The sequence below is a fragment of the Gymnoscopelus microlampas genome (assembly GCF_963454915.1).
Source record: "Gymnoscopelus microlampas genome assembly, chromosome: 8".
NCBI lineage: Eukaryota > Metazoa > Chordata > Actinopteri > Myctophiformes > Myctophidae > Gymnoscopelus > Gymnoscopelus microlampas.
In genome coordinates, this window is record NC_139945.1 from 2,554,941 (window position 1) to 2,567,865 (window position 12,925).

At 41.9% G+C, this 12,925-nt stretch overlaps 1 protein-coding gene across 1 annotated transcript in view; it reads left to right on the forward strand.

The window, feature by feature from the left end:
• Positions 1 to 7,660, forward strand: part of mpzl3 (myelin protein zero-like 3) — a 46,148-nt gene extending 38,488 nt beyond the window's left edge. Inside the window, exons 4-6 of the mRNA XM_084065197.1 lie at positions 2,017 to 2,176; positions 5,357 to 5,426; positions 7,430 to 7,660. Coding sequence (XP_083921323.1) covers positions 2,017 to 2,176; positions 5,357 to 5,426; positions 7,430 to 7,513 — 314 coding nt within the window. The 3' untranslated portion in view covers positions 7,514 to 7,660. The remainder of the gene's footprint in view (positions 1 to 2,016; positions 2,177 to 5,356; positions 5,427 to 7,429) is intronic.
• Positions 7,661 to 12,925: the final 5,265 nt, after the last annotated feature.

Here is a 12,925-nt window from a genome sequence, read left to right on the forward strand (position 1 = left end):
ATCCGCCCGCGATAATAGTGCTCGGCGATGTATTCTCGAGCGTTTCTAGATATTTAGCAGGTTTGATATTTGTCTCTGTCGCCGAGAAATAAGCAACCAGGTCTATGAAAACGAGCCCAAAAGAAGCGACCAGGCAACACAAGCACTTAAACCTATATACAAAATACATTCGATATTTGAAAATAGCCGCTCTATAAGTTCATTCTGAGCTTATCTTGAAAGTTGTGGGATATTTTCCAAATCCACACAAATCATGGGGGTCTATGGCACAACATATTTTTAGAAGTTTGTTTCAGAGAGAGAGAGAGAGAGAGAGAGAGAGAGAGAGAGAGAGAGACATACCGAGAAATAGATAATTATTTAAAATGAATTGTAATAAAAGCAAATGTATGTAACGTTCTGGATATCATCCTAGTGAACTATCCTACAGTGTGTGATCCCTTTGTCTGTGATCAATCTATAGTGTGAAAACCACAACGATATATAACAGCCCATTTCAACAAATACACTCCTGTAGTGTGACATGCTTAACGATCAGATGACCCCCCCCCCGACCACAGTGTGTACCTGCCCTTAACCTGTCTGTCTCTCTGTAACCTGTCTAGCTGCCTCCATAAGGTTCAGTGACATAGCCTCTGTTAACCTGTCTGTCTCTCTGTAACCTGTCTGTCTCTCTCTAACCTGTCTGTCTCTCTCTCTAACTGTCTGTCTCTCTGTAACATGTCTAGCTGCCAGCATAAGGTTCAGTGACATAGCCTCTGTTAACCTGTCTGTCTCTCTGTAACCTGTCTGTCTCTCTATAACCTGTCTGGCTCTCTCTCTAACTGTCTGTCTCTCTGTAACATGTCTAGCTGCCAGCATAAGGTTCAGTGACATAGCCTCTGTTAACCTGTCTGTCTCTCTGTAACCTGTCTAGCTGCCTCCATAAGGTTCAGTGACATAGCCTCTGTTAACCTGTCTGTCTCTCTGTAACCTGTCTGTCTCTATGTAACCTGTCTGTCTCTCTGTAACCTGTCTGTCTCTCTGTAACCTGTCTGTTTCTCTGTAACCTGTATGTCTCTCTGTAACCTGTCTGTCTCTCATAGCGGCCTCCATAAAGTTCAGTGACGTGGCCTCTCTAACCTGTCTGTCTCTCTGTAACCTGTCTGTCTCTCTGTAACCTGTCTAGCTGCCTCCATAAGGTTCAGTGACGTGGCGGTGCTCCTGTGTTAACCTGTCTGTCTCTCTCTAACCTGTCTGTCTCTCTGTAACCTGTCTGTCTCTCTGTAACCTGTCTGTCTCTCTGTAACCTGTCTAGCTGCCTCCATAAGGTTCAGTGACGTGGCCTCTAACCTGTCTGTCTCTCTGTAACCTGTCTGTCTCTATGTGACCTGTTTGTCTCTCTGTAACCTGTCTGTCTCTCTGTAACCTGTCCGTCTCTCTGTAACCTGTCTGTCTCTCTGTAACCTGTTTGTCTCTCTGTAACCTGTCTGTCTCTCTGTAACCTGTCTGTCTCTCTCTAACCTGTCTGTCTCTCTCTAACCTGTCTGTCTCTCTGTAACCTGTTTGTCTCTCTGTAACCTGTCTGTCTCTCTGTAACCTGTCTAGCTGCCTCCATAAGGTTCAGTGACGTGGCCTCTAACCTGTCTGTCTCTCTGTAACCTGTCTGTCTCTATGTAACCTGTTTGTCTCTCTGTAACCTGTCTGTCTCTCTGTAACCTGTCTGTCTCTCTCTAACCTGTCTGTCTCTCTCTAACCTGTCTGTCTCTCTGTAACCTGTTTGTCTCTCTGTAACCTGTCTGTCTCTCTGTAACCTGTCTGTCTCTCTCTGTAACCTGTTTGTCTCTCTGTAACCTGTCTGTCTCTCTGTAACCTGTCTGTCTCTCTGTAACCTGTCTGTCTCTCTCTGTAACCTGTCTGTCTCTCTGTAACCTGTCTGTCTCTCTGTAACCTGTCTGTCTCTCTCTGTAACCTGCCTGTCTCTCTGTAACCTGTCTGTCTCTCTGTAACCTGTCTGTCTCTCTGTAACCTGTCTAGCTGCCTCCATAAGGTTCAGTGACGTGGCGGTGCTCCTGGCGTTCGTGCTCCTCCCCTCTGGTCTCATCACGTTGGGTCTGATTGGTCGGATGCTCTGCTCGTCACCACGCCGCGGCGGCCAATCCAAAGCCTACAGGTCACCCATAGAGGTCACTGAGGGGTGAGTGAGTCGCCGGGTAGATTTATCTGACCAATCAGTGGTCCCTGGGGAGGATGAAAAAGTACTCAAATGTTTTACTTAAGTAAAAGTATTAATACTGCAATGTAGAAATACTCTTGTTACAAGTAAAAGTCCAGAATTCATAATGGACTTAAAAGTACAAAAGTATTGGTATCAAAATGTACTTAAAGTACCAAAAGAAAAAGTACTAAAACGTTTGAAAATAGCGGATCTATAATAGATAATATTGTAGATATTGTAGATAATAAATAGCAGATCTACAAGCTCACAACGCGTCGCGATGCGACGCGTTGTGAGCTTGTAGATCGGCTATTTTCAAATAGCCTATGTATAAAATAGGGTTAAAGTGGTTAATGTATGTTTTATGATGTAATATTGTATATATGCAAAGTAACTAGTAACTAAAGTTTTCAAATAATTGTAGTGGAGTAAAAGTACAATATTTGCCTCTTGAGATGTAGTGGAGTAGAAGTAAAAGTATTGACAATTGGAAATAATCCAGTAAGGTAAAAATACCTCAAAATTGTACTTAAGCACAGTACTTGAGTAAATGTACTTAACTACTTTACAGTTTACACCACTGCTGGGGAGGAGGGGGTCCCTGGGGAGGAGGGGGTCCCTGGGGAGGAGGAGGGGGTCCTTAATGGGTGTAGCTGTGTGTATACAGAGGTGAGAGGTGTCTTAAACAAGGTTGAAGGCTGAGTTAAGGCTTTGATCTCTACAGAACAGTGGTTGTCAAAGTGGGGTCCGGGGACCCCCAGGGGTCCTTGGAAGGGGGGTGGGGGGGGTGGGGGGGGTGGGGGGGGTTCCAGGGGGTCCCCAGCAGAAGGTCTTGATACAGCATCACAACCATTTTAAACACTTTATCCATACGTTGGCTATTCACAAATAGCAGATCTACAAGCTCGCAGCGTGTCACTTCGTGCCTCACTGCGAGCTTGTACATCTGCTATTTTTTTACCATTAAAACAAAACAAAGAAAAATCTCTTCTAGGGGGTCCCTGGCACAACATATTTTCAGATGGGGGTCCGCGGGCCAAATACATTTTGGGGGTCCCTGACATGAGTCTCTGGGTGGAAGCCTTGTATGTACGAAACCGTTACTGTTCAGGCTATGAGCTTGTAGATCTGCTGTTTTTTTATTGTGAAAATGTGTGCATATCTGAACTATATATATATCTTTTTTTTTAATGCAAATATTTGTAACTCAAAAGTTTGAGAACCACTGATATTATAGCAACATACGTTGTTTTCCAAAACAAACTGTTAGGATTTATAGAATCCCCCAGAAGCAAAGATTTGAGTTAGAAAATGTTTGCTTTAAAACTATATACATTCAAAGATTTGCACTAATTTTGAAGAGTTTTCAAGGTTGTAGATATGCTATTTTTTTTAATAGCCAAAGAAATGTAAACATGGCACACAGATGCGTTCCCTGTCTTAATGTAAGTTAAGTACGGTAAGTAGAGTTTCTCTGTACTCTACGTACAAGCCAAGCCAAAAACCTTGGTGTAGTCATAGATTCAGACCTGAATTTTAACGGACTCATTGTATATACATCACGGACTAAAGGACTTATGTCTCAACAGGATTTACAAAAACGATATCCATTTAAAAACGATATCCATTTTCAGTAGAATTTACTATTGTAGCAGTGTCTTTATAGGCCTCTGAGCAAAAAATCAATCAGACCACTGCAGTTGACTCCTTACTAATATATAATACCAAGAAAGTGCTTAATATCACTGCAGTTCATAACCCATTAAGACCGGGAACGCATCTGCGTCATTTTTAGATTTATTTGGGTTCATTCAAAAAGAGCAGATCTACATGCTCATTGTGCGGCACAGAGTGCCGCACAATGAGCATGTAGATCTGCTATTTTGTTTAAATCGTGAATATTTGTGCAAATATTTGAATATATATGTATTTTTTAAAGGGTACATTTTTGTGACTCAAATCTTTGCTTCTGGGGGGGGCCCTGGAACAACATATTTTGAGATGGTGGGCCGCGGCCAAATACATATCATTTTGGGAGTCCTTCTCATGAAAAAGTTTGAGAACCACTGATATAGAAACATTTTTCAAAACAAACTGTTAGGATTTAGAAGACATTTGTAGAATCCCTCAGAAGCAAAGATTTGAGTTAAAATGTTTGCTTCAAGACAATATATATATATTCAAAAGATTTGCACACATTTTTTTTTCCCCTAAAATAGTCAAAGAAAATGTAAAAATCACACAGATTCTTTCCCGTTCTAAATGTGTTAAATCCTTACACTGGCTCCCTGTGTGTCAAATAATCCATATCAAAATACTACTGTTGGTCTATAAAGCTTTGCCCCATTAAGACCTGAAGCCGATTCTACAAATGTCTTCTAAATCCCAACAGTTTTCTGAAAAAAACGTATGTTTCTATATCAGTGGTGCTCAAACTCTTTCATGTCAAGGACCCCCATAATTATATGTATTTGGCCGCCGACCCCCATCTCAAAATATGTTGTTCCAGGGACCCCCCAGAAGCAAAGATTTGAGTTAAAAATGTTCGCTTTAAAAATATATATATTCAAAGATTTGCACACATTTTCACGATTTTTCAAAAATAGCAGATCTACAAGCTCATAGCGCGGCACTCGGTGCCATGCTATGAGCTTGTAGATCTGCTATTTTTGAATATACAAAGTGTAAAATAATTATTTTTTAGCTCAAATGAAAAAGTGACATAGATGCGTTCCAGGTCTTAATGGGTTAACCCAGTGGTTCTCAACCTGTGGTACGCGTACCACCGGTGGTACTTGAGCCCCCCCCTGGTGGTACGCGGAAGAATCTTCCCAAAAATGAAAAAAGTGGGGGGGAAATGAAAAAAAAAAAAAAAAAATTATATATATGAAAACATAATAAAACTATCAAAATACTACTTTGAATGGAAATAACATTACCATAATATCACTCAAATTTACGAAATAGTTAAAATACGGAGATAAGAGATGTCTGTCCAACAGTACAGTATATGCAATGTGTCCCTCTGGAGTGAGTGTGGAAATATAGTGGCCCTCTGCATCATCAAAGTTGCATCACCCCTGTAGTAAGTTCTGACCCCTTTGATCCCTTGTTAAATGCAGTGTCCTCTTCTCTCTGTGTGTGTGTGTTGTTCACCAGGGAGGAGTATGCGGTCAAGTCCATGAGAGGCAAGGAGAAGAAGATGTCGTGCTGTGACATATATCTGATGGTACGGTACAGTTCATTATCTCCTCTGTTACATGTGACTATAGTCCATACCCGGTCGACACATGCGCACTTTGATCATTCATTCCCATAGCTTGCGGGGCCATCCCACGGCTGGGCAGCCGTAACTAGGCATGGGACGATATGCAAGGGATAATGCATGGGGAGGCAGTCATTATTGAAATTTAAAGCCCGACAGGGCGATTAACCACCGAGGCGCAGCCGAGGTGGTTAATCGCCCTGAAGGGCTTATTACACGGCTACTTAATAAATACATAAATAAATTTACCCAAAAGTAACAACAAAACGAAGTATTTCCTTGCTTACGGCAATGAAAGTATTCCATAAGTAGCCTATTGGGCTGGGCGGAGTTTGCCTCGGAAAACAAATGACAAAATAGAAAAAAACTCGCCCCAAAACACACTCGCCCCCCATTCTATATACTGCCGATTTGCCTGTAATACCGCCGGATTTGCCCCGGGGCGACTGTGTTTTGGGGCGAGCGTTTTGGTATTTCCCCCGTAGCCACGATAAATAAGGAAGTGTAGTGGATCAAATAGAATCACTTTTCGGGCATTGCATCGTCTATTTCTCACTTCAAATGTTTTCAAAAACATTCTTGAGAGCAACGTTTAGTTGTAAATGACATTGGTTGTTTGTTTACATGGCTGTCATGTTGGATAAAGCATAAAACAAAGCAGCGGAGGTTGATATGAGCAGGTGTTCTGAGTCTCTGATTACACAGCGGTCCGTTATTGAGCTCAGCGGTCATTATCGAGAAATAATGACCGATGCCTGACCAATCAGAATCGAGCATTCAACCAAGCCGTGTAATAAACGATATTAAACATTTCACACACCAGCACCACTGTGAATCAGTGCAACTAATTTACAGAAGAGGTTTGGAAGGCAAGGCAATGTGTTGGTAACAGTTGCTGAATGGTGTTGTGTTGGGAAATACAATAACAACATTTAAAAAGGACAATTATGTTGAATGTGATGACGATGGTGTGATGTCATTCCTTGATGACATCATTATTATGGAATAGCAAATGACGTTACTCAAAGTGAATGGCCATTTTAGCTAAATCTATAATCTGGAATGTGCTAATATGTGCAGTGGTGGAAAAAGTACTCAAATGTTTTACTTAAGTAAAAGTACCAGCAATATAAAAATGACAAGTGAAAGTCCAGAATTCAAAATTTACTTCAGTAAAAGTCCAAAAGTACTGGCGGTTTTCTGAATAATTAGGCTGAAAAGTAATCTGAGCTTGGCCCTTCGACAGTGAGGTCACTGTCGATTACTCCCGCCCACTCTCCTCCTCGCCCCTCCCCTCCCCTATCCTTTCCTTTGGGGGGGGGGCGGAGCAGAGGCGATGATTGACAGGCAAAATCCCATATTGTCATATTGTTAACATTATGATGTATTATCTTGTGTCCTTGCTTACTGTAAATCGCTCTGGATTAAGAGCGTCTGCTAAATGCCTGAACTGTAAACTGTGTTCCTTCCTTTCTCTCTCTCTCTCTCTCTCTGGAAGCAACAACAACGATGGAGCTTGTTGCAAAACAAACACATTTCACCCATTGTTTTAAAGCAGTAAAGATGTGAGCTGACAATAGAGATGATTGTGATTCCTGTGCACTCTCTCAACGCATGAATAACGTATTGAAACATGTCTGCCAGATCCGTTTCACATAATTAATTTTATATGCCGTCTGTCTGACCGTATTGACTTGACAGTGTTTATGAAATATAGATTATTGTGCGCGTGTGTGTGTGTGTGTGTGTGTGTGTGTGTGTGTGTGTGTGTGTGTGTGTGTGTGTGTGTGTGTGTGTGTGTGTGTGTGTGTGTGTGTGTGTGTGTGTGCGTGTGCCCAACTGTCTGTCTGTGCCAGCTTGTTTATTCGTTATTCATGTGAGAGGGCATCTGTCTGTCTGCCTGTCTGTCTGTATATGCGAGTGTCTTTGCACAGCCTGTCTGACTGACATGCTGTCTCACCCTCCAGGACTCTGACTACGAGGAGGAGCTGTACAGCCTCAAACAGAGGCCTCCCACCATGGAGGAGGACGTGGCAGAGTCCCACTGCTAGAGCCCCCCCTGGTGTCTGGGAGAGGTAACACACCCACCAGCGCTGCTGCACTGTGGGGGAGGCAAAGAACTGTCTGGAATTTAAACTGGTGCACCCCCCCCCCCCCCCACTCACCCCCCCACCGACCCCCCCCATTCACCCAATGCTGCAGTCACTATTATCACTCTTAACCCATTACGACCTGAAGCCGATTCTACAAATGTCTTCTAAATCTCAACAGTATTCTAAAAAAAAAAACGTATGTTTCTATATCAGTGGTGCTCAAACTTTTTCATGTCAAGGACCCCCAAAATGATATGTATTTGGCCGCAGACCCCCATCTCAAAATGTTTTGTTCCAGGGACCCCCCAGAAGCAAAGATTTGAGTTAAAATGTTCGCTTGAAAACAATTGCTGTCCACAGATTGCGTTCCAGGTGTTAATGGGTTAAGGTCACTATGATGCTGGTTCTGAAACTGGGGGTTTTCAGACACCCAGGGGTCCTTCAGGGGGGTTCCAGGGGGTCCCTATCGAAATCTAAATCAGTTTAACCACCTGTATGCACCGGCTGTTTGAAAATAGCCGATCTTCAAGCTCGGCTCAAAAGAAGAAGCTTGTTAGATCGGCTGTTTTCAAACAAAATCTTGGGGTGACATTTTCAATATTTTTGGACCATCTTAACAACATAAATGTTGTATATGGGGGGGGGGGGGGGGGTCCCTGGCACGAAACATCTTTCTGTTGGGGTCCGCAGCCAAATACATTTTAATTTGGGGGTCGATTTTGAGCAGCACTGAGGCGGAGTCAAAACGGACAAGCTGATGGTGTCCAAAATCGTATTTTCCGGAAGGTGAAACCGCACTTGGAATTAATTACAATGAATTAACCCATTAAGCCCCGGGGAAAGCATCTGTGGCATGGTTTGATTTATTTGGCTATTGGAAAAAATAGCAGATCTACAAGCTCATGAGCTTGTAGATCTGCTATTTTTGAAAAATCGTGTGCAAGTCTTTGAATAATATATATATATATATATTTTAAATCATATATACACTATATTTGACATGGGGGTCCATGGCCAAATACATATCATTTGGGGGGTCCTTGACATGAAAAAAGTTTGAGAACCACTGATACTATAGCAACATATTATTTTTTCAAAAAAACTGTTAGGATTTAGAAGACATTTGTAGAATGCCCCAGAAGCAAAGATTTGAGTTACAAATGTTTGCTTTAAAAAAATATATATATATATTCAAAGATTTGCACACATTTTCACGATTTTTCAAAACAAATAGCAGATCTACAAGCTCGAGTGCCGCGCTATGAGCTTGTAGATCTGCTATTTTTGAATAGCCAAAGACATCTAAAGTGACGCAGATTGCGTTGCCGGATTGAATGGGATAATCCTGTTTACATTGAGTTGTGTCCAGGTTTTTTTGGTCATCCAACCTCAGCTGAAGCAGAATCACTTTCAATCACCAAGTACAACAACATATGCTGGAATGCTTGTATACGTTTTTAGTGAATACTTCATTATGGCTTAACATGTCTCTTGTCCATATGCTACCACTCCGTTTCGTTAGACGCAGAACCAAGAACTTATACTTTCAAAAAGGTTTAGAACAGGGGTCTTCAACAGGGGGTCCGGGACCCCTAGGGGTTCCTCAGAGTTACTACAGGGGGTCCGCCAAATCTTTGTGTGATATATTTTATTTTTTTACCGTAACCACTTGAACCCTAGCATCCCTTTTCTGAGGAGAACTTTAGCCAAAAACAGCAGATCTACAAGCTCACAACGCCTCGCGCTGCGAGGCGTTGTGAGCTTGTAGATCTGCTGTTTTTTTGGCAAAGAGGTATAGGTGTAGAGGGAAAAAAGGGGCGGACCACGTAAACAAAAACAAGTTGAATCTGAAACACAATTTCTTACAATATAGAGGAGGGGGTCCCTGCCTCATCTTTCTCTCGGCTAGGGGGTCCTTGGCCTGAAAACGTTGAAGACCCCTGGTTTAGTAAATAGCCGATTGACAGTGTGTAGATCGGCCATTTTTTCTTTATTTTGTTTCACGCGTTTCCAGTTTGATGGCGTGGTACCTTCACATTCAGGGGGTGGGTGTGGTTATAACAACACATAAACACGGGTTCGAGGGTTCTGGATAGTTTCAGGTTGTATATGGAAGGTTCCGGGACGGGTTAACCCTTTGTGGTCAGAAAGAGCCGATCGAGACAACGGTGAGAGAATCATAAACATCATAAAACTCTCTGTGTTCATTTTACCTTGCAATGCAAAAACAATGGAATAACAGAGCATTTTACTATTATGCCGGTGGACTTTATCAGTGGTTCTCAACCTTTTCAGTCCTTGAGTTGACCCCTCACAATAATCATATTAACTCTTTCAGTGCCAGAGTATTTTCATAAAGTACTCCCCCAGTGCCAGCAATTTTCGTTTTTTGTTGTTGTTATTTTGTAATTTAATTTTCAAATAGCTTGTCTATATGCAGTTTTAAACTCATACGACAGTTCTACCAGTAGAGAGCAGGACATCGACACATTTATCACCTCGTTGACTCGCTCGCCCCCCTCCCAAACAGGCTCACGTGACATCCGGTCATAAACCAGATTTCCGCTTTGGACAATCTCTGATCGGGTTAAAATACGATGTGATACGCAACTACGATGACTGATCGTCACCCAGACCAAAGAGAGTAGCAGTAGACATCTCTGTTCGTTTTTTATACCGTGTGAAAAACCGTGACTTTCCCTATTCTGGCCGAAAATGACCGCGGGAAAAAAATGAGAACCGGAAACGGAATCTGCGTCATGAAACCGGAACCCAATGAGTCTGAAGGAGACAGGAAGTGAAAGTGATCATGAGAAATAAACAGAATAGCGCGACCACAGTAAAAAGTAAAAACTCGGGATTTCTCGTTCTGGCAGCGAGGGTACTCGGGAAAAACTCGGGATATCTCGGGGCGTGGCACTGAGAGAGTTAATCATATTTGAACCTGGGACCCCCCCACCCTGACAAGTGTAGGAGTTGAGGCGTTCCATTTAGTTTGACTCGGTTCCACAGATACACATTGTGAAAATAGCCGAAGTATAAGCCTGTAGATGGTCTAGTTTCACAGTATTTGCCTCTTTCTTATATCAGTTGACCATTTACTATAGTATAGTTTGTCGATGACTTTTGGTGCAGCAATGGACGTTTGGGGATTAACATGGTCATAATAGTCCTTAAATCAGGGGTCTTCAACAGGGGGTCCGGGACCCCTAGGGGGTCCTCAGAGTTACTACAGGGGGTCCGCCAAATCTTTGTGTGATTTTTTTCTTTTTTTTAACTTAACCACTTGAACCCTAGCATCCCTTTTATGAGGAGAACTTTAGCCAACAATAGCCGATCTACAAGCTCACAACACCTCGCGCTGCGAGCCGTTGTGAGCTTGTAGATCGGCTATTTTTGGCAAAGAGGTATAGGTGTCGAGGGGGAAAAAGAACAGTAAACCTAAACAAAAAAAGTTGAATCTAAAACACAATTTTGTTCAATATAGAGGGGGTCCCTGCTTCATCTCTCTCTCAGCTAGGGGGTCCTTGGGCTGAAAACGTTGAAGACCCCTGCCTTAAATTGTCACTTCACTGTCATATGCCCCTCCCACCCAAAATAAAAACAACATCAACAAAACATCATGTTGGGACCCCTCTGGGGTACTGACCCATATGTTGAGAACCAGTGGACTGGCTGTAAGTGAATGGTTGATATAAAGCACATCCAAGGGCTTCCACTCTCAGTGCCTCAGTGCTGTGAGAGGCTGTGTTCTGGTAAGCAGCTTTCAACACCTTAAAATCACCTCTGTCAGGCAGAAACCTCCTAAGTCCAAAAGCGGTTATTTTTTATGGAAAGGTGGGGGGAAAAGAACCTGTGTTCCAATGGGTACAATGTAGTTATTATTTAGTCACTCTTGTTAGTATTTTTCATTGGTTACATTATTCATAAAACCGACCGACAGACATTAAGGGCAAGACCGCTCTGGTAGAGGTATGGGTTGTGTGGTTATCTTTCCATGATGCAACTCCAAAGGTGGATAAGAAATCTAAAATAATTGATCATTCTAATTATGCTCCTCATTGACTTACATTGTACGGTGAAACAGCTCTCAAAGTCACTCTTTTAGCACGTAAAGTTGATTCAGACAATATTGGAACATCACCAAACCCAGTACTGTTTGTTTTTTTAATAAAATAACTGTTGATTTTGCGATTTTTATTTAGAGGAAAACCCGGACAGGATCCGCGGATCCAAATACGGATCCGAATCCTCAAATAGTAAAATCAGTAGTGGGTTTGGTGATGTTCTATATTGTCTGAATCAGCTTTGTTTGTGTTCGTTTATGTGCTAAAAGAGTGACTTTGAGAGCTCTTTTACCGTACAATGTAAGTCAATGAGGAGCATATTTAGAATCATCCATTTCTAATCAATGGAGCAATTATGTTTGATTTCTTGTCCACCTTTGGACTGTAGTTACATCATGGCAAGATAACCACACAACCCAAACCTCTACTAAAGTGGTCTTGCCCTTTAACCACGTAAACAAAAAACAGTATAGCAGATATAACCGATCTACAAGCTCACAATGCCGACGCGTAGATCTGCAATTGTTGCTACTTGTGTATGACGCACTGTCATACACAAGTAGCATCTGCGTCTCATTTTAAGATTTCTTTGGGCTATTTTTTGAAAAAAATCTTGAAAAAAAAACAAAATTTCAAAACTTTCAAAAAGTTGAAATATGGAGATTTATGAAGCTTTCTGCCCGACAGCAACTAAATACGCCCCCAGTCTTCACACCTGCAGCCTTGAACCAGGTAATGGTGGAGAGCTAGAAAACAACACTACGGCACACTTGATGCTTCCATGTCTCTCTGTAAAGCTGTCACTTTAGAATGTCGATGTGAAAAGCATTCCCCATGCGTTGATGTGTCCTTTGTGCGTCAGCCTATAGACGTTTTTCTTTTCCTTTTCATTAAGTTATTTAACTGCTGCTGAAGCAGCTATAGATTTAGTTTCACGTTTGATGCGACACATTTAAAAGCGTATAATGGGAGTGTCATCTATTTTTATACAGGATCACCACGTTGCCTTGGACATCTTTATAGTTTATATACTGTAGTATGTATGTTGAATAAGCTGTTTTCATGATGTTTGGCTTTAGCAATGCACTGTATAAGTCACCTGCTGTATTTATGTGTAGATTGTATTAGTGATTAGTGTTGTTTTGGGTGTGTTGACTTCACATTTATAGAAGGGTAGCAGAACTCGGACCCTACCCTTTTGTTATGCAACGTGTGATCAATCTTGACCGTTGTTGTAAGACGTGCAATTTATTTTCTAATCCATTGTACTATAATTGTGCACAAATAAATGTCACGATATGAA